At 37.8% G+C, this 19668-nt stretch overlaps 2 protein-coding genes across 2 annotated transcripts; both read left to right on the top strand.

Moving 5' to 3' along the window:
• Positions 1–605: 605 nt before the first annotated feature.
• LOC101301547 lies at positions 606–4136 on the top strand. Its single transcript, XM_004290410.1, has 5 exons — positions 606–1022; positions 1585–1865; positions 1963–2325; positions 2624–3218; positions 3414–4136. Exons 1-5 carry the CDS (start codon positions 833–835, stop codon positions 3776–3778), a joined length of 1794 nt encoding a protein of 597 aa, XP_004290458.1. The 5' UTR covers positions 606–832; the 3' UTR covers positions 3779–4136.
• A 2150-nt stretch (positions 4137–6286) lies between these two features.
• On the top strand, positions 6287–12526 carry LOC101301257. The gene is made up of 10 exons (XM_004290409.1): positions 6287–6555; positions 6645–6723; positions 7134–7308; positions 7862–7895; positions 7997–8241; positions 8339–8416; positions 9324–9359; positions 9438–9974; positions 10446–10700; positions 11860–12526. Exons 1-10 carry the CDS (start codon positions 6522–6524, stop codon positions 12001–12003), a joined length of 1617 nt encoding a protein of 538 aa, XP_004290457.1. The 5' UTR covers positions 6287–6521; the 3' UTR covers positions 12004–12526.
• The last annotated feature ends 7142 nt before the right edge of the window (positions 12527–19668 follow it).

Genomic DNA, 19668 nt, shown 5'->3' with positions numbered 1-19668 from the left:
TCTTAAAACATATAATTGTAGAATATATTTACAGGTAATGGAGAAGAAGAACAAAATCGGCTAAAGTCTCTTAATCAAAGATTGACACTGCAGATGAATAGATGACTACGCAATTAATCACAAAATTTCAATTCAACTCAAAGGCTCAAAGCAAAGCAACGATAAGATGGTATGACCCAGATCCCACTTTAGCCTCCTAGATAGGATGTTGTGTTTGCGCAGTCGTTGCCACATCTCTTCTTCTTAATTTAATGCCTCTGATCCGACTTTAAGAGAAGAATTTGTGTTTGCTGGGTTTATTATAACAAGGGCAAAACTGGAAAATACAGGATAATTTTTAATTGCTGGGTCTACTAAGTAGTCTGCTGGGTACATCTACCAACACCCGATTTATTTTGTTTGTGTTTTTACTTTTTACCCCTTTTGGAACAGAATATATGTATAAAATTTTGGTGTAGTCTCCGTGTCAAAGTGAAACGGCCAATCAGAAAAGGTGACACCATAGTACGGGAACACACAGCTAAAACCCTCTCAAGTTACCTAACCCCCACGCATCACCCTTGTGTGTATAAATAAAGTCGAGACGAAAGTTGCCAGGAAGCTTCAGCCCAGCCCACTCCACTCCTTCGTCATCCCCCTTCTTTGACTTCGCTTCTCAAATCCCTCTTCTCCTCTCCTCTCTCTTGTAGATTTTTCTCTCTGTTCTTCTTCTTCTAATCAAGTCCCAACCCTCCTTCTCTCTTTCTCTTAATTTAATCCAATTTCAAAAACCCAGAAAGTTTCGATTTCCTTGAAATTTTAGGGTTTTGAATTTGATCTCGCCGAATCGGTGATGGTCTCTGAGGACGGCTTGGTCTCCGCTTTCTGCGACGGCCACTTCTGGCAGCCCGGGTTTCGGTTCCACCCCACCGACGAGGAGCTCGTCCTCTACTATCTCAAACGGAAGATCTGTAAGAAGAAGCTCAAGCTCAACGTCATCGCCGAGACTGACGTCTACAAATGGGACCCCGAGGAGCTTCCTGGTATGCCCCTCTACTTGGTTTTTTCATTCATGCACTGATCACAATGTGTGCTTTATGGGTTTTAATTCTTGAACCCAGAATCAAGTTGTTTGATTTTTTTATAGGACTTGTTTGGTTGTGTAACCTGTGTTTCGCTTCGATATAAAGATCTGATATAAATTGAATTCGCTGTTTTTAGTTTATGCTCTGATCTCCTCATGGGTTCTTTGAAAGATTTAGGATGTGATGCCCTCTTATGTCATATACACCTTCGGCCACATACATACACATGTATCATATGTTTAACTTTAACTAGCAGTGAATAGGATGCATTGATAGTTTAAAATTCTGGTCTTGCTTGAGTAAAGCTTGCTATCTTGGTTTTTGCTATTTCTTGTTTGCTGTTTGATATCAAACATTATCTTTTTGATATTTGGATTTCGGTTGGGATGGAACGTGTTTGAATGATTTAAATTTTTCTCATTTGGATGCATTGACCTAATGGATGACTCTGTTGTATATACTGTTATGAGTTATACATTGAATTTAGATTCCTAATAGTGAAAGTGATGGTGATATGCAGGCTTGTCTATATTGAAAACTGGAGATAGGCAATGGTTCTTTTTCAGTCCGAGAGATCGCAAGTACCCTAATGGTGGGGGTAGATCAAACAGGGCAACCAGACATGGGTATTGGAAAGCAACTGGAAAAGATCGCAACATCACCTGTTATAACCGATCAGTTGGACTGAAGAAGACCTTAGTTTTCTATAAAGGCCGTGCACCTACTGGGGAGCGCACTGACTGGGTGATGCACGAGTATACCTTGGATGAGGAGGAGTTGAAGAGATGCCAGAATGTACAGGTATCAACTTCAGCAGCTTATTTTATTCTTCTTCATGTTCTTTTATACCATTTTTTATTTGCTGAAGTTTAATCTTTTTATTCCTCCTTTCCTTCAGGAATATTATGCTCTTTACAAGGTTTTCAAGAAAAGTGGACCTGGTCCTAAAAATGGTGAGCAATATGGGGCGCCATTTAGAGAAGAAGATTGGGCTGATGATGAATGCCCAATAATAAATAGCTCAGCTGATAGGGGAATCTCAGTTGAGCAAATTGGAGAGGTTGTTGCTAATTATAATGCAAAACCTTTTGGAGAAGTTCCATTGAAGCAAGTCGAACAGATTACTGCTAATGGTTATGCAAACAATAACAGTGAAGCCCATTCTACAATAGATGACTTGGAAGAGTTCATGAAACAGATTGCTGATGACGCTGTGCTTGACCTGCCACAGATTGATGATCTTGTTCACTCCCTATCTCAGGTTGGTAACTCCTTACTTTGCTAAAGTCTCTTGCTTTCTTGAAGCTGCTTGAAATTTTCTGCATAAACAGACCTCCAGTGTATTAGGTATGCCTTACCTAAGGTTGCAAACATGGTGGTCTTTTCCATTCTTGGGGAAGATGGCTGAATAAAACTTGCTATGTTAAGCAGGCCAACTGTTTCGGATTTCTTAATGGTCATCACTTTATTTCAGTACTTTTTTGCATGTTTGTAGCCTTTCATGTACATTGTCTCTGGCATAGATTACATATAATTGATCCTTGTAATTCTTTCTGTAGGTTGTTAGTGAAGAAGAAACACAAAGTACTGTGGTGGATCTGTACTCTAGTGAAGTGAAGTGTCCACAATCACATACAACATTTGATCCAAGTGGTCAGCAGGGAAATGAATATGCAAGCTTTGACTTCACCCAGTCAGCTACTTCACAGACCCAACTGTACGAGGCATCTGAAGCATCTGCTTCTGACGTTCATAAACTGGAGTCTTTCACTCCCATACTACGTGAAGAGGATTTCCTGGAGATGGATGATCTTCTCGGTCCTGAACCTACTGTTTCAAACACTGGGAATTCTGGGGGTAACTTGCAGTTTAATGAGCTGGATGGATTTGACTTGTTTCAGGATCCAGCCATGTTTTTTAATGAGATGTGTCCCATGGATCAAGGCAATGTTTCTCATCAATTCATGAATTCAATGGGGAGTAATGTTGTGAACCAATTTGATTACCAGATACAACCAGCACCTCTACAGATCAACCATCAGCTGAATCAAGAGTCAACTCAGATTAACAATCAGCTATGGGTGCAGAATGAAAGGCGTGATTTTTATACTTCAACAGAAACAACAAAGGGGTCTGGACCTCCTTTCACCTCAGGTATATATAACAGTGAAGATGATATGTCCATGCATATGTTCAACTTTAAGAGGTCTTCCTCTAATTTATCATCGCTTGCTTTCAGGCTTTGTCAAGACTAACTTCAATACATTTGTAAGATATTGGAATATGACACTGAAATTGAATCTTGTAAGTAGCAACTAATATAGGTAGCTCTTATCTGGTATTGTATAGGTGTGGTACACGACTCGTCAAATCATTGTCCACAAGAAAATCCAAATCAAAATGGCAATGAAGCTGCCGGTGTTACTAGTCAGTTTTCTTCTGCCCTATGGTCTTTTGTGGAATCTATACCTACTACTCCTGCATCTGCATCGGAGAATGCCTTGGTGAGTCGGGCCTTTGAACGGATGTCTAGCTTTAGCAGGATGAGAATAATTGCGAGGAGCACAAATGTCCCTGCCGGTAAGGATTCTGAAACTATGAGGGAATCCTGGAAGAGGGGATTCTTCTTCCTTCCAGTTCTTGTGGCACTATGTGCTATTTTTTGGGTGTTGATGGCATCTCTCGGGCAATGGGGGAGATGCATCTCCTCATGAGTCGGTAAGTGGAAGAGAGAGGGGAAGTTTTGTTGCTACACACCTCCTTGGAAAAGTTGATTATGTTATGAATGAAACTATAGGATGCTAATGACCTATATGATATTTGATTGTAAAGGGTGAATTTTTCTATTCTAATTCTCTTTTGTATATAGAAAAATCTCGACAAGCTGTGTTGTTTTGCGGGCACTAAAGTAGCCTGCAACTCTTACACCTACACATTTTCCTGACCATAATATGCACCTGCGCTCATGGATCTCATGTATAGATTTAGAAGTTTGAAGCACGATTACTTAAATTAAGTCATTGTAGGCGCTAAACCATTTTGCCACCGAAGTCTGCTGGTAGTTTTGTTTCTAATCTTGTGGCAGTATTCTGTTGACACAAACTCTACTTTCATTTGCAAATTCTACCACACACTTGTATGCATGTACTATGATTGCCAGCAGTAGCTTTAGTTTTTAGTAAAAGGAAAGCTAGAAACTGTGCAATTATCCAGTCACATGAACTGATATACTAATATCAGTCATCTAAATATACATCGAAACTGTTGACAAAATAAGAACCTTCAGTACTCCAAACAAGAAGCTGAAGAAAGCGTTTCCCGCATACATACATTTTTTAATACTAATATCAGGGATGGGATCATGGGATTTGCTGTTGATATTGCACCAAATTCATAATTCTAATTCTTTGCAATAAATTTTGGAGTACTGCCCACTGTTGATGGTTGTACAAATCAGTAGTATTACTCGACAAAAACAAAATATCAGTAGTATTATCACTATTATGTACATGAGAGCACACCACACTTGCCTTGTGCTATCTTAATGCAGCTCTATTGAATCCAAATTTTGGAGAATCTTCAAGCTTCTTAGAGCATCTACAATAGTTTTTCTATAATTTATAGGAGTTCTCTATTATAAGTTTATAGGGAAGCAAAAGTAAGTTTAAGCAACTCGCACACTCTTACATAACAATGAGTGAGATTTGAACTCATGACGTCACTGTCGTCAGTTAAGTACGTCAGTTAAGCTACTTAACGAATCAGATCACGGCTCACGGATATTTTATGATCATCTCAATTTTTTATATTTTTTGCATTTTAAACATTTCATGATCATTTCCAAAATTCTTCTCTAAAATTATAGCGTTTGCTGCAAATATAGGGAATTTTGTTTATTTTTCCTTAAGTTCCCCATTTTAAAGAAAATTATACGGAATTTGTTGGAGCAAAACAAATTCAAGATTTGGAGAAGCTGTTAGAGTTGCTCTTAAACAAAGTTCAATGACCGAGCTAAGCTCCCCATTCGGCCCCCTCGACAGTTCAAAAAAGACCTCCCTTTCAAAAAAAAAAAAATCCAAAATCAACAAAGAAAAAAAAATTAGCAAATGAAAAGTAGAAAACCTTCCTAAAAGTTGCAAATGGGCACGGCTGATTAAAATTAGAAAATTTAGAGGGTTTCAAAATGAGAGAATAAAGGCTGAAATGAAGTTAACTCTAAACCTCAAGGTGTAAAATGAATTTAATCTTAAGAATATTTTGGAAAAACCTTACCAATAACAGGGTCAAAAAAAGCGGATCTCACAACTAAAAAATGAAAGATGCCTAACCCTAGCAAGACTTCCATTAGACCTCTGTTACCCATCTAGTCGCCTAGAGACCCGTATCGCAATGAACAAGACAAGTTTGCCTCCAACTAGGTCTGAGACCAGCCCATGTATGTTTGTTAAGGAATCCAACACCACTTTAGCCCATATATGTTTTCGAATCCGTCTGACGGTATTCCATACCATGTGCCCATGGCAGTCAGCACAGGCATCAAGCTTCAACCAAGATCTACAAACTAGAAACTCACCCAATCTGATTCAAATGTTTTGACCCAACTCGTAGGCCACCTACGCTTCTATGGCAGATTGTCGCCGTGTCGCACAACGAGATAACGACGCCAACTTCAGATTAGTAAAAAAAAACCCGATTGACACAACTGCACAACTAACCGCGGAGGTTCTTACAATGATGATTTAATTATCACATTCGCACGCCTCCCACAAAAGAGATTGACCCAAGCACGCAGTATTCTGAATGTTGCAACCGTCCTATAACTCGAAACCCTAGGTTTTCAGTTTTGCTCTACTTTGCAAAAATTTGAGTAATTATGCCCTAACGACGACTCTATTTGCTTTCACACAACAGTAATTGTGCTCTAAATATTGAAAAGTTTATTAGATATTTAACAAGCTTACATATCCTAACGTTCAACAATTCAGCTTTTCAACTATGTTACTGCTCGAAGATGAATCTGAAGACACCATACTATTAAGCGGTCACGACCATTTGACGAAACAAAGAACTTGCCACCTATCAATTGGATAACTACTTTGTACCGCAGAATGTATTTACCTCTTACAAAAAGTAAAAGTAAAAAAAAAAAAAAAAAAACAACGAAGCACAGACCATAAAGACAAAAACTTGCAAAGAAAAGGAAAAGGACATTGGAAAGGGTTGCAGTTTACCTTAGTACACGAGATCGAGAGTGTCCTGAGCTTTAGTTCCGCGACTGCCTGATAGGCTCTCCCTCCCTTCCACTTGAGTTTCGCACTCCTCAAACTCACAATAATCATATTTCCCCTAGTATTAGCATCAACCGCAACAACACAGATTCTCTCTCTATCTTAGGATATGGTAAGGAGGAAGAAGATGAAGCAGTGCTTCACCTTCTTCTTCTCTTCCTCTTGATTCATGGCCTCCTCTTCTCAGCACCGCTGCGTTTTCGGTACTCCCTTTATTTCTTCTCTTTTCTTGTCTAATCATGCTTCTTCTCAACTCGATTCGAAATTTACTGATTGAATTTGTTGGATGCAGTTGGGAATATACCGTATGATGCCACTGAGGAACAGCTTATAGAAATCTGCCAGGAGGTTGGGCCTGTTGTCTCTTTTAGGTCTGTCTCTTGCCCTTTTCTATCTTGTGAACCCTAAAATTTCAATTTTGTAATATTGTCTTAGATTTATAATTCGCTTACCCAACACTTATTATTGTAAGAATTTTCTGTTTGAAAGATGATCTCTTACAAAAACATGCCTAATTTGATGGTATTCCTTAGGTTCCACGGGTCGAGATGCATTTAGTACATCACTGTGATACTTAAATCTGATAGTTAACAAGTTTGAAAGTAAACCTGGAAGCTAAGATACACTTGTATGTTTTGCGATCCTTGTTAGCAAGTTTCATTCGGAGTGATACTTGGTGAGACTATGTCAGTTAGGGAATCAACAAGAGTGGAAACAGTCTTTTGTTGGGAAAAGGCGCTACCTAGACTCAGGTTTAATAAGTGCCTTTGATTTGTTTCAGGTTGGTTATTGATAGAGAGACTGGGAAACCAAAAGGTTATGGATTTTGTGAGTACAAGGATGAAGAGACAGCTTTAAGTGCTAGACGTAATCTTCAGGGTTACGAGATCAATGGTCGGCAATTGCGAGTTGATTTTGCTGAAAATGACAAAGGCACTGACAAAAATCGGGAACAGGTGATTAGATACTTTTAGCTCTCTTCTTTCTGTTCTCCTTGCTTCTGTGAATTTTTATTGCACTTAACTGTTAGTGTACAGTGTCCTTAATTGCAAGTGTCTGGACCAAACCCAAGAATATTGTGCTTCTTGGTTGGTATGAAATTACAATAAGTTGTCTAGTGTTTCTTTTTGCTTGGACACTGACTTTAAACTAAAAGCATATGAGTGCTGGACCACACTGATATATTTTCTGTTTGCATTTGTTGGTCATACTTATTTGCTAAATTGTTAGAAAATTGTTGTTATCCTCAGTACCTTCTAAAATGTTGCATCTTTTGTTGTCCTAGCTACCTACTTCCTCCATCCGATAGAAATTTCCTCTTGCAGTTTCTTGTTCCTCAATTGAATGGCATGAATGACCTGTACCTAGATAACTCCAATTTTGTAAGATCTTCTTGGTTGAAGTAATCTTGAATTGTTGCATTTAAACCAGAACTGCATGTCTGATAGCTTTGTATAGAGTTTTGTTGTGAGGTTGAAGTACTTAATTGAGTTATTTCTACTCTTGCAGGGTCGCGGTGGACCTGGAGTGACCACAAATGTTGGTTAGTTTACTTTCTCACTTTTTTTTTTTCCATCTGTTTATGACTATTATTTGACTCTGAAGAGAACCTGAATTATATCTTTCCTTATGGATATATCATAGACCCTCAAAAGCAAGTTGGAGGCCCAGCGGTTCATGGTGATCCTCTTCATAATCAGCCAATTGGTCTCCATATAGCAATAACTGCAGCAGCCGTTATGGCAGGAGCTCTAGGTGGTCCTCAGGCTGTTTTGCAGTCAAATCAAAATGGTTTGCATAATCAATCTGCATTAGCCAATGATCCTTTGACACTTCATCTAGCCAAAATGTCTAGGAGTCAATTGACTCAAATTATCTCGGAGGTCAAGGTGAGAAAATACGTGAACCTTATCTCTTTATTCTGTAAAACTTTTCATTTTGATATTTTTTTTTTATGAATTTCATTTTTTTCCTTCTCAATATTAGGGAATGGCTGTACAAAACAAGGAACTAGCTCAGAAGCTATTTCTTGCAAGGCCTCAGTTGCCAAAAGCTCTGTTTCAGGTAGTATCTATTTATATTTGTTTTCTGATACTGCCCACTTGTCCATCAGATTGTGGTTGTTTTCATGCATACTCTTCTCTTAATTAGTAATTTTATTTGAGAAGGAATTTTCGCATGTCCCACACTGAAACCTTCTCTAGGAGAGGATTTAGAGATTAGTATTCCTATATTCCATTTTGTACTAGGTCCTTTGAATGCGCTTGGAACACAGTTATGTTCCTATCTTTTGTCTGCCTATCCGTACATACCCTTTTTGCCTTCTTTATTCTTGAACAAGATGAAGTTGTGTGCATACGAAGTTGTAGAACGTGCAAAGTTATTGTCAAAGTAGGATTGTGTTTACCAAGTAAGACACATTGAAAGAGCAAGTACGAAGATCTTTTTCTATTATTTTACTGCTTTAGAAGTAATGTGGTTGTTTGAGCCCCTTTTTAGTAAAAAAAAAAAAAAAATCGAACTGATTTATTGTATCTCATTCAGATGAGTGCCCCTTAGACTACCAAAATTATAGTTAGAAGTCTTGTTGTGGCCTTGGACGTAGCTGGGATGACTAGTCCCTTAGTATTGTTGCCTAGAGGGATGACAGGGGAGGGACATAAAAATATCGAAGTTGTGTTAAAAAAAAAAATGTTATTTATGATGTCAATGCTTTTTACATTTCAATCCTAAATCATCAAAATCCTTCTGTATGGAATTCCATATCAAAGAAGCTACATCTCCAGTATTGAGATTCATTTAGAAGTAGAGGTTGCTTGTTACCATGATATTGTACCTCTTAATGTTATAGAGTCCTACTTATCTGGCACATCTAGGGTTAAGATCCATAATCTGTATCAGTTGTGCCTTTGTTCTGCATATATATTTTAACTATTTATCTTTGAAATAATAATCTCAACTTCTCTTTCAGGCACAAATAATGCTTGGAATGGTGACCCCACAAATGGTTTGTTTCTCTACTTATTGTATTATCATTGTTGTTCAGTGCTTACATTTGTTTAACCTATTGGCTTCCCTTTTTCAGTTGCAGATGGTAAATATCAGGCAAGCTTCAGGCCAGCCCTCACAGTCTCTATTCAATCAGGGCCAACAGGTTCCGTCACATGCTGTTCAAAATATTGCTGATCTAGCCCCTCCTGCTGAGAACAGGTTGCAGTCTGGGCTGATGCCCAAAATGCAGGACAGCCCCTTTTCTTCTGGGCCTCAAAATTTATTGGTTCATAGCCAGTTTCCTGCACCCCGACAACAAAACGTGCAGCCTCGAATGCAGCTTCCACAACATGCAAACCACAATGTTTTGCAACACGCCACACTGCTAGGGCAAGCTGGAATTCCAACACTTCCTCCCATGCACCCACAGTCCTCAAGCGGTTTGTCCATCCGACCACAAACTCAGGTTGCCAGTTCTTCCGTATTAAACCAGAAAATGCAACCTCCTTTGTCACAACACCCTGGTCAGGTCGGGGTTTCACATTTGGGACATAACACTCGTATAATTCATCAAAATGCTACTGTACAAGAGTCTACTTTATCTCGTCCTTTTTCCGATGCCATCTTTCAGGTGCCTAATTTTCCTTGTGTTTTTCCCATGTATAGGCAAATATTTATTTATTTTTGAATAAGCATAAGCAAATATTAATATCTCTCAAGGAGGTTGTTTTATATCCTAGAAGGGCAAACGTATATCCTCTGTTTGCTTGTTTGTTTTTTTTTATATATTTTAAATTTAAGTTTTCTCGACTCTAGAGCAAAGTGCCTCTTACTCATCTTGCACGGTTTACTTTGGTTAAAACAGAGGAATGAGAATTTACATAATTTACATTGCTAGTTGTCTTGTATATGCTTACTTACAGCTTGTAAAGTCCCTTACTTTATATTGATTAGGTGTTAACTTGTTCCTTTTAATGAACTGTACAACATTAGGGTATGAAAGAAACTACCCTCGACTCCGCAGACTTTAGATGTTTTTAGTTATCTTGCTACTTGTATTTTTAATATGAATGTTTTATCTAACTTGAAATGTTTTCTACAGCCTGGTCCCTCAATATCTAAGGGTGTCATACAGTCCATGAACAAGGATGCTGATAAGTCTTCTCGAGTGGTTGCTGATTCTTCAGAATCAGTCACTCGCCCTTCAAAACTAATGAAGTTGGACGATGGAAGGAACACCCTTTTGTCGGCAGGGGGTCTCAATGTTTCAAATGCTAATGTTCTTGGAGTGGGATTGTTGCCTGGAAAGAGTGTTCACAAATCATCAGATGTATACTCTGAGAAACAAATTTCTGAGGTAATTCCCCTGCCCTTGTTGGCAGCAATATTTGAAATTCATATGTTTGAATCCCAGTTTATTTTCATCCCTTGGATAGGTTATTCTTTGAACTGGATATTATTGTCAAAGAAAGTTGTTTTGCTGTCCACTGATGCAGGGATTTTTAGGTGTTGTTTATAGTTGTATTAATGGTAGCACAATTCTGAAAGTTGAAATATCCAACCCAATAGTTAATTATCAGTGGGTTGAGATGTGAAGTTTACTATAGCAGATGGGAGATTTGAAGCTGTAACACGTGCCATCAATTTGGGGCTTCATAATGCCATACACATGGGTTAATTTTATTGAGTGACATGAAACATGTGCAGTTAAATTGTGCCTAACATGTGAATGAACTGTGTTCTTCTGGGCAAAGTATCTTTGAAACCAATTGGGTATAGGGCGGGGTGGCCTTGGATTGATCAAAATATGTGTAAGACATAGAATTCCTCAATTTTTAATAGCTAAATTCATGATGTTGGGCGAGGTGGAGGACACGGGGTAGTAAATATAGGCACAACCTGTTTGAGTTTTCAAATTTTGCCACATTTTCTGTACCCAAGAGATACTTTTTGTACTGTGTTTTTCTTAGAAGTGATATAGTGATAAATAAACCCAGTGAAGGCATTATTTGAACTCTTGTCGACCGGAGCAGAATGGACTGCGTATAGGCTCAGTTTTATGATGTGATGGGTTTATGTTAGCTTGGAAATTATTCAAAAGGCAAAAGGCAAGTAAGATTTAAAGTAGGTGGATGTATAAATGAGTTTAGGGAATAGGGGATTGGCATGTTGCTTGTCCTTACCCAGTAACAAATGTATACACTGTAATGCAATAGCCTATAATTATCAGGTACTTAGGAGTGCTAGTTGTTGGGTTGTGATGGTACTGATAACTTACCATTTTGCACTTTTTATGACGTTGCACTTTGCTGCATCTGACCATATGCAAGCAGGTGCATGTTCATTCTTGCAAACGAGTACACGTGTGTTCGTTGCTTTATTTTTTCTTTTTGAACATTTTTGCTTGGAAAGGTCTTTGTCCCTGTAGACACTAGTTAAACTCTCTCACATTGGACCAGAAGATTGCAATATATTTTTTATGGTTATACTCTAACACTGCCTTCTCTGTATCTCAGCCTCAGATTCCACCTGAGGTGGACTCTGCTTTACTGCAACAAGTTTTGAGCCTGCCACCTGAAAAATTAAGCTTGTTGCCACCGGAACAGCGAGAAGAAGTCATTAAGCTGCAGCAGAGGTTTCGGCAAATTCAGCCATCTTAGCAGTCAGGGTCATAAACCTGCTTATTTAATGCAGCAATTTGTTACATGGGGAGGCCGAGGCACTAACTTGCTTTCCATAACAAATAGCAGTATTATTCTTGTACCAAAGGAAGCAAAAAAGCTTGCTATTCATTCAATCAAATCTGATTGCTTGTAACATTATATCACATAAGAGTCGGATCAGAGAATCTGCAGAGCATAAGGTCTATTTGATTCATGCAGTGTATACAAGGTTGTGTTAATATAGTCGGTAAATTGGGTAGAATAGGAAAATTTTGTTTATTTCCTGTCATAGCACTTGACATGCTCATGTATGGCCTGAGGTACAGATGAAAGAAAGACAAGACTTTTCTTCATTTGCTGTGTTGTTGGTGCGGGCTTGTCCAGACTTGTTGCGTTATGTATGTCTATTTCCATGTTCAGGATAATGTGGATTGTTACTTTGTTAGGCTTCCCTAATTAATCTTTGTTGAACTGGATGTTTTGTTTTTACTATTCAACAATAAATTTTATTTTATTTATGAATTCAATATACGAGTCTCTATGGTGTTCGGGTTGTCATTTGTAATCGCCAACCTTTGGATCTATTATCAGTTTTCCTTTTATATTGAAATGATTAAAACCAACCGTTAAATTTTGTGATTAGTTATAACTAAGCGAAAACTGGATCATCAACTGGTGTTTGGAACAATATGTTCCGATTCCCAATGTATGTAATGCTGCAATTCTGTGAAGAACACAGATTTTTAATTCCCGAAATACGTTTTAAGATAAACTTAAACCGTAGTTAGAGGCTTAGAGCATCAGAGTGATTGTACTTTAATTTTTATTTTTTTTGAAATTTTTTCTTCTTTTGGTCAAGAAGTAGGGATTGCACAAGATGTCATTGCCAACACAAGATATAGAGCTGCGATGCTGCATGTTTAATAACAATTTGAAATTTATTTATTATAAAAGAAAAAAGAACAAAAAGAGAGAAAGAGCCGTTGCCGACCTTAGCTTTATTTAGTAACACCCGATTTGACTTCACAACAGTGGCGGATCCAAGATAGAAATGTTACTCGGGGCTAAATGTAAGTCACACAAAAATTTCAAAAATCTCGACTGTGCGACAAAGTTTTGTTAATAAAAAAGTATACGCACATAGATATGTAGCAAGTATTACGCTCAAATATTTTGATTTAAGATACAATAAAATGCAAGAAACATATAAATAAAAATAAAAACTAACTAATGAGGCCTAAAGCCTTCAATTCCTAATCAACGAATTAATTTAAAGATTCATCTTAGTTAACTACTAGACCTACATAACTTCGATCAATTGTTTTTTTTCTTTTTCTTTTTTTTGAGTAAAATATTTAATTTTTTCGATTGTGAGTCAATTATTCAAGTGTTTATAAAGGAGACGAAATCATTCAGTGAGATGAGAGTTTTCTTTTTTCGTATCCTCCAAAATTGGGTGGTGGGAAACGATTTGGGATTAGGGTTGGGTCTAGGAAAGTGGGAACTGGGGAGGTGGGAGACGAGAACTATTGATAATTGGGAGATTTTGAGATAGAAGATGCTACTGGTAGTCTATGTAACAACTAAAATATGGGTAGGTTACCTCATCTAACATACGTTGCTCTTTTTTTAGGATGTCAAATCTCACCTAGGGCTAGATCCGCCAGTGCTTCACAATACAACGAGATTCATCTTAGTGAACTACTAGACCCACATAACTTCGATCAATTGTTTTTTTTTTCTTCTTATTTTTGAGTAAAATATTTAATTTTTTCGATTGCGAGTCAATTATTCAAGTGTTTATAAAGGAGACGAAATCAGACAGTGAGATGAGAGCTTTCTTTTTTCGTATCCTCCAAAATTGGGTGGTGGAAACGATTTGGGATAAGGGTTGGGTCTAGGAAAGTGGGAACTGGGGAGGTGGGAGACGGGAGCTATTGATAATTGAGAGATTTTGAGATAGAAGATGCTATTGGTAGTCTCTGTAACAACTAAAATATGGGTAGGCTACCTCATCTAACATACGTTGCTCTTTTTTTAGGATGTCAAATCTCACCTAGGGCTAGATCCGCCAGTGCTTCACAATACAACAAGATTCATCTTAGTGAACTACTAGACCTACATAACTTCGATCAATTGCTTTTTTTTCTTTATTTTTTTTGAGTAAAATATTTAATTTTTCGATTGTGAGTCAATTATTCAAGTGTTTATAAAGGAGACGAAATCAGACAGTGAGATGAGAGTTTTCTTTTTCGTATCCTTCAAAATTGGGTGGTGGGAAAGGATTTGGGATTAGGGTTGGGTTTGGGAAAGTGGGAATTGGGGAGGTGGGAGATGAGAGCTATTGATAATTGAGAGATTTTGAGATAGAAGATGCTACTGGTAGTCTATGTAACAACTAAAATATGGGTAGGCTACCTCATCTAACATACGTTGCTATTTTTTTAGGATGTCAAATCTTACCTAGGGCTAGATCCGCCAGTGCTTCGCAATACAACAAGATTCATTTTAGTGAACTACAAGACCTACATAACTTCGATCAATTGCTTTTTTTTATTTCTTTTTTTTGAGTAAAATACAATAAGATTCATTTTAGTGAACTACAAGACCTACATAACTTCATTCTTCATCACACTGCCGGAGACTCCCCGAGCTCCATCGCCGCCGTCCGGCCAAGAGGAGACGCCGCACCGGTCCAGCATAGTCCGCTGTCCGCTCCGCCGTCGTCTTGGACTGGTGAGCGACGCTGCAACGCCGCCAAACGGAGGAAGTCCTCCTTGGAAGCCTGGTGGTCTTCTCGCCGGAACTCTCTCCTCCGGCTGCCATAGCCGGAGCTACTTGGCTTGGAAGAAAGCCCTCCTCCCGTGCTGCAACCCCTCCAAAGGTCTCACCCTCTCTTGAGCTAGGTAAGGAGATATTGGTGTTGAAGCTCTAGGGTTTTCTAGGATGTTTTCGTTCGATTGACACGGTTAGGCTTGGAATTAGGTGTTGTACTAGTTAAGAAAGTTGTAGAGGGAGTTGAAAGGAAGCTGCTGTTAAAATTTGGTAGGTTTTGGAGGTCGCTGAGTCGGCCTCCGGCCGCCGCTGCCGCTGGTTAGGGGATTTTCATGGTTTTTGATTGGTTATAATAATGGGAGTTATTGATGTGAATTTTAGAATTTTTGGAGGAGTTTTGGATATGTTTGAGAATTTTTAAAGCTTAGTAATTTTGGCGGTTATTTAAGGTAGAATCCGGCCGTTGTATTAAAGTCGTATAATCGGTAAAAAGTTAAATTAAAGCTGCCAGTATGTTCGGTGAAGTTTGGACCCTTTTGAGTCTTAAGGCGAAGTTGGGCAAGGATGAGTGTGATTAAGCCTCACATTTAATTATGCATATTTTGTGTAAGTTTTGGATTTTTGGTTGGGAAATTAATATTATATTTGGAACAGGACGAGAGGAGGCCTGAACAGAAAAAGCCTCGGAGCGACATCAAGCTTAGGCCTAATTTGTGAGTGGACTTTTATTTTAAATAATGTGCATGCAAATGATTTATTGATGAGTATTTTCTTTTGTTGGAGAATGACCGAAATTGAGAATTTTGGTGAATATATATCCATATATGGATGATTATGAGGATAGTATGTATATAAATAAATGCTAGCTAGCTATATGTGCTTTTCCACCATAATGAGATAAAATTACATTATGGTGTGACGTGAGCGTTGGACGCAATCGTCGTAGCCCTATATAAATTTAGTAACTTATATAGGGAATATGCACGTATATATACACTCATGTTTTTCCACCGTAATGAGGTAAAATTCCATTATGGTGTGACGTGAGCGTTAGACGCAAGCGTAGTAGCCTTGTATGAATTTCTATTTTTCTTATTCTTCATAAAAAAATCATACAAGGAGTATGACGAGTGTAAATACATACATATATATATATAGTTTAGCCTGAGAGGTTGTATTTTATTAAGTTTTGGAGATTGGCCGGAGCTAGTCATGTATTTGCCAGTTTGTGAGTAGAAAGCTTTGAGCTGTCGTATGCAGCATAATTTCTATGGAAATTTAAATTGGGAAAGCATAAATATTTTCATTAAATTCATTTTTTGTCCACTCACTCTAACATTTTTAAATTACTTTCCCCTGGGCCCTTTGGTTTTAAATGTCCAGTATGCAGGTTAGCATAGTTGAGGTCAGACATACATAGAGACGAGGCATAATCAATAGTATAGCTTCCGCTCATATTTCTATTTCTAGTTCTTATCTCCTCTAATAGAGTTGCTCTGAACCTGTGATTGTTGTTTATGAGATTTTTGTTAGATTATTAAATATAAATTGGGAGATGTTGTGATTTGTGGGGAGCACCAAGGCTCCAGGAGTTTATAAGGTTGGAGTTGGAATTGTTAGAAGTGTTTGCATGTGTTTTTTTTTAGGAAGGGTTGTCCATTTTCAAAGGAGGTTTTGCCAATTTTTAGGTAAATTTTCCTTGGAGGTGGTCCCCGCAGGATTTACTTCAGGTTTCAGGGTGAAATCCGGGGTGGGTCATGACATTTTCATTTTACTTCCCACTTTCCAGTTAGAAGAGATTGTACGTTATTACTTACTTCTCCTCATTTCCTTTGCTTACCTATTTCCCAAATCTTGATTTCCCCGTATTTATTTTGTCAAGCAAATGTATCTCTCTTATGGTAAGACTGCTTGATTTTACCCTAAACCCATATTTCTTTCTTGATGAATATGCTTAACCTGGACTGATTCAAAGTGCTACAACATTGATCTGCAGTTTGCCACAATTATACCCGAGGGGTGAAGCTCCATATTAGAATTCTGCAAAAGGTTAACAAGAACGGCAGAATCTGATTCTACCTCTGACTTAGAAATCTTTATGTTCAAATCCATTTGAATGCCCTTAAAAAGACCCCAGGCCTCAGCTTGTAAAACTTCTCCAGTACCAATATTAATCATGAAACCACCACTCCAACAGCCACGGCTATCCTTTATAACTCCTCCAGCACCTATCTCACCAGACTTGGTCCTTGAACCATCCACATTTAATTTGTGAAATCCAACAGCAGGTTTAAACCATGATAAAGCCTCCACATGCCCTATCATTTGCACTTTGGACTTAGCAGAAGCATAGTTAAGAATAATATCAGCAGCATTGTAAGGGTAATGGAATCTTTCCTCAAAAATATTCTTGCATCTCCACTTCCATAGAAACCAGCAGCAGAAAATAAAGAAGATATTCTAATTCAGATTATTAATATGGCAGCCATCTTGCATTAGATTAGCAAAAAGCCAACCATCCCAATTCAGAGTATAGGCATTCCACATGTTGGTAGGAACATAGCCATAGGACAGTCACGAAACAGGTGGATCATAGTCTCAGGAGTATCTTGATAATGATGACAAGAAGAACTCCCAGAAAGTCATCTATTGAATCTCTACACATTAGTTAGAATCTTACTAGAGACAAAAGTCCAAAGAAAAATCTTATGCTTGGGAGGGATATTCATAGACCAGTTCTTCAGCCAGGGATAATTTCAAAGCCATGACCATCATAGAGAAGCTTATAAGCAAACTTAATTGTAAAATTTCCAGAAGGGGTTCCTCCCCAAATGATATTGTCCTGCAAATCACAAGTAAAAATTGGAATAGCAGTAATGATGTCTACAACTTCAAAAGGTAAAGAATTTAGGAGTAAGGAACTATTCCACATTTTGTCAACCCAGAAATCCTTCACAATAGCATTCAAATCAATACTGGCACAATCCAATGCTAAATCAGCTAAAATACCACATTGTGACCATTTGTCAACCCAGAATTTAGCAGCACGACCATTCCCATTTCTCCATTGAAGTCCTCTATTAACAAGTTTAGCAGCAAACACAATACCGGACCAAGTGTGGGAGCAGTTTGAAGGCTTCTTATAATTTTCTTGAAAAATAGAACTAGCGTGCAGGTATTTCTTCTGACACATCATTCTGAACTAGCAAGCATTGCCATATTCATATCAACAGATTTCTTGATTCCCAAACCACCAAAACACTTAGGTCCACACACCATATCCCAATTTGTAAGATGAATCTTTCGCTTTTGATCAGTATCACCCCATAAAAAATTCTTGTTGAGTCTATCTAGACTATCACAAGTATGCACAGGATGCTTTGCAGTTTGCATGGCATATATAGGGATGGAAGATGTCACTAACTGGATTACAGTAAGTCTACCTGCCATGTGAAGAGTTTTACTTTTCCAATTGGCTAACCTTGCTTGACCTTATCCACCAAACCGGCATAAATAGCTGCATTTACCCTTGAGTGTATAAGAGGCATTGTTCATTGGATTTTTAGTGATAGCATTCCCAAGTAGACACCAAGATCTTTAGTGACAGGAGAACCACACATATAGCACTAATACTCACTACGCCAATAAGTGCAACAAACGACACTTTTCACACAACGGTGCACAATAGCAGAGTTGTACAAATTTTAAAAATGCTTCATACAACGTTCAGAAACTTTCAGCCGTTGTGTGGATAGTCTGAGATCATTCCAGTTTTTTTTTCCTTAAACTCGTACAACACTTTGGACAATATTTTGTTGTCTGAATGAAGATAAAAATGAGGCCCATTTTACTTCTAACCCCACTCTAGTTTGACATATAACTGGGTGTTCTTACACAACAGTGAAACAAATAAATGTTGTGTGAATATATACAATTTAAACTATCACACAATACTTTATATACATCTGTTGTATGATGTATCTCTCATGTCAGGTTGCAGACTTCTAGTTTTAAAATGAATTAAATTCAGTTTACCCCTATGAAGTTTGGGAGTAACTTCATGTTAATCCCTATACTTTCAATTTCATCAGTTTACCCCTCAAACTTTTGAATTTTCCTCAAGCGTGACCAAATGTTCTATATTTTGTCCAAATCGGACGTTAACTGCTGATAATTTTAACATTAACTGTGAGGCCAATATCTAGAATTTGGGCAAATCGGACCTTATATGTCCAAATCGGACCTTAACTGCTGATAATTAAAGGTCAATTCAAACGGAATATGAGAATTTGGGCACGGTAGACAGAAATTGAAGAGTTCAAGGGGTAAACTGATGAAAATAAAAGTGTAGGGACTAACATGAAGTCACCTCCAAACCACAAGGGGGTAAACTGAATTTAATTCTTTTAAAATTGCTCTTACATCCTCTGAAAACCTAAATTTTTTATGAAGGATAGCCTTGGTGGTTTTGATGTAACAACGGAACACTCAAACCTGTTGTGTGAGAGTATAGTATTTTCAACAATCACACAACGACTTTTTAGTTTTGGTTGTATAATGTATTTTCGTGTCATGGTGAAACCCTTCTCTTACATTTGGCGATACTACTTTAAGTTCTTCATCCCACAACAATCAACTAAGAAATGTTGTGTGAAGGTATATCACACAATTGTTTCAATATTACGTTGTATATTTCGTAACCTCTAACCCCTAAAATACCCTAAACCCTAAAAAACCCTAATAAATTTCCTATTGTAGTGCCACAACGGTTCTTTTTTAATACTAATGTGTGACGTAAAATTAAAATTGTTGGATTTATGGTTGACCGAGTTGATCGATACCCAAACGTTTCCGAAAATTTGTGAATTTTGTTACACTGCTATACTT

Source organism: Fragaria vesca, linkage group LG2 (assembly GCF_000184155.1).
Source record: "Fragaria vesca subsp. vesca linkage group LG2, FraVesHawaii_1.0, whole genome shotgun sequence".
Lineage (NCBI taxonomy): Eukaryota > Viridiplantae > Streptophyta > Magnoliopsida > Rosales > Rosaceae > Fragaria > Fragaria vesca.
This window is presented reverse-complemented; position numbering and strand designations above follow the sequence as displayed.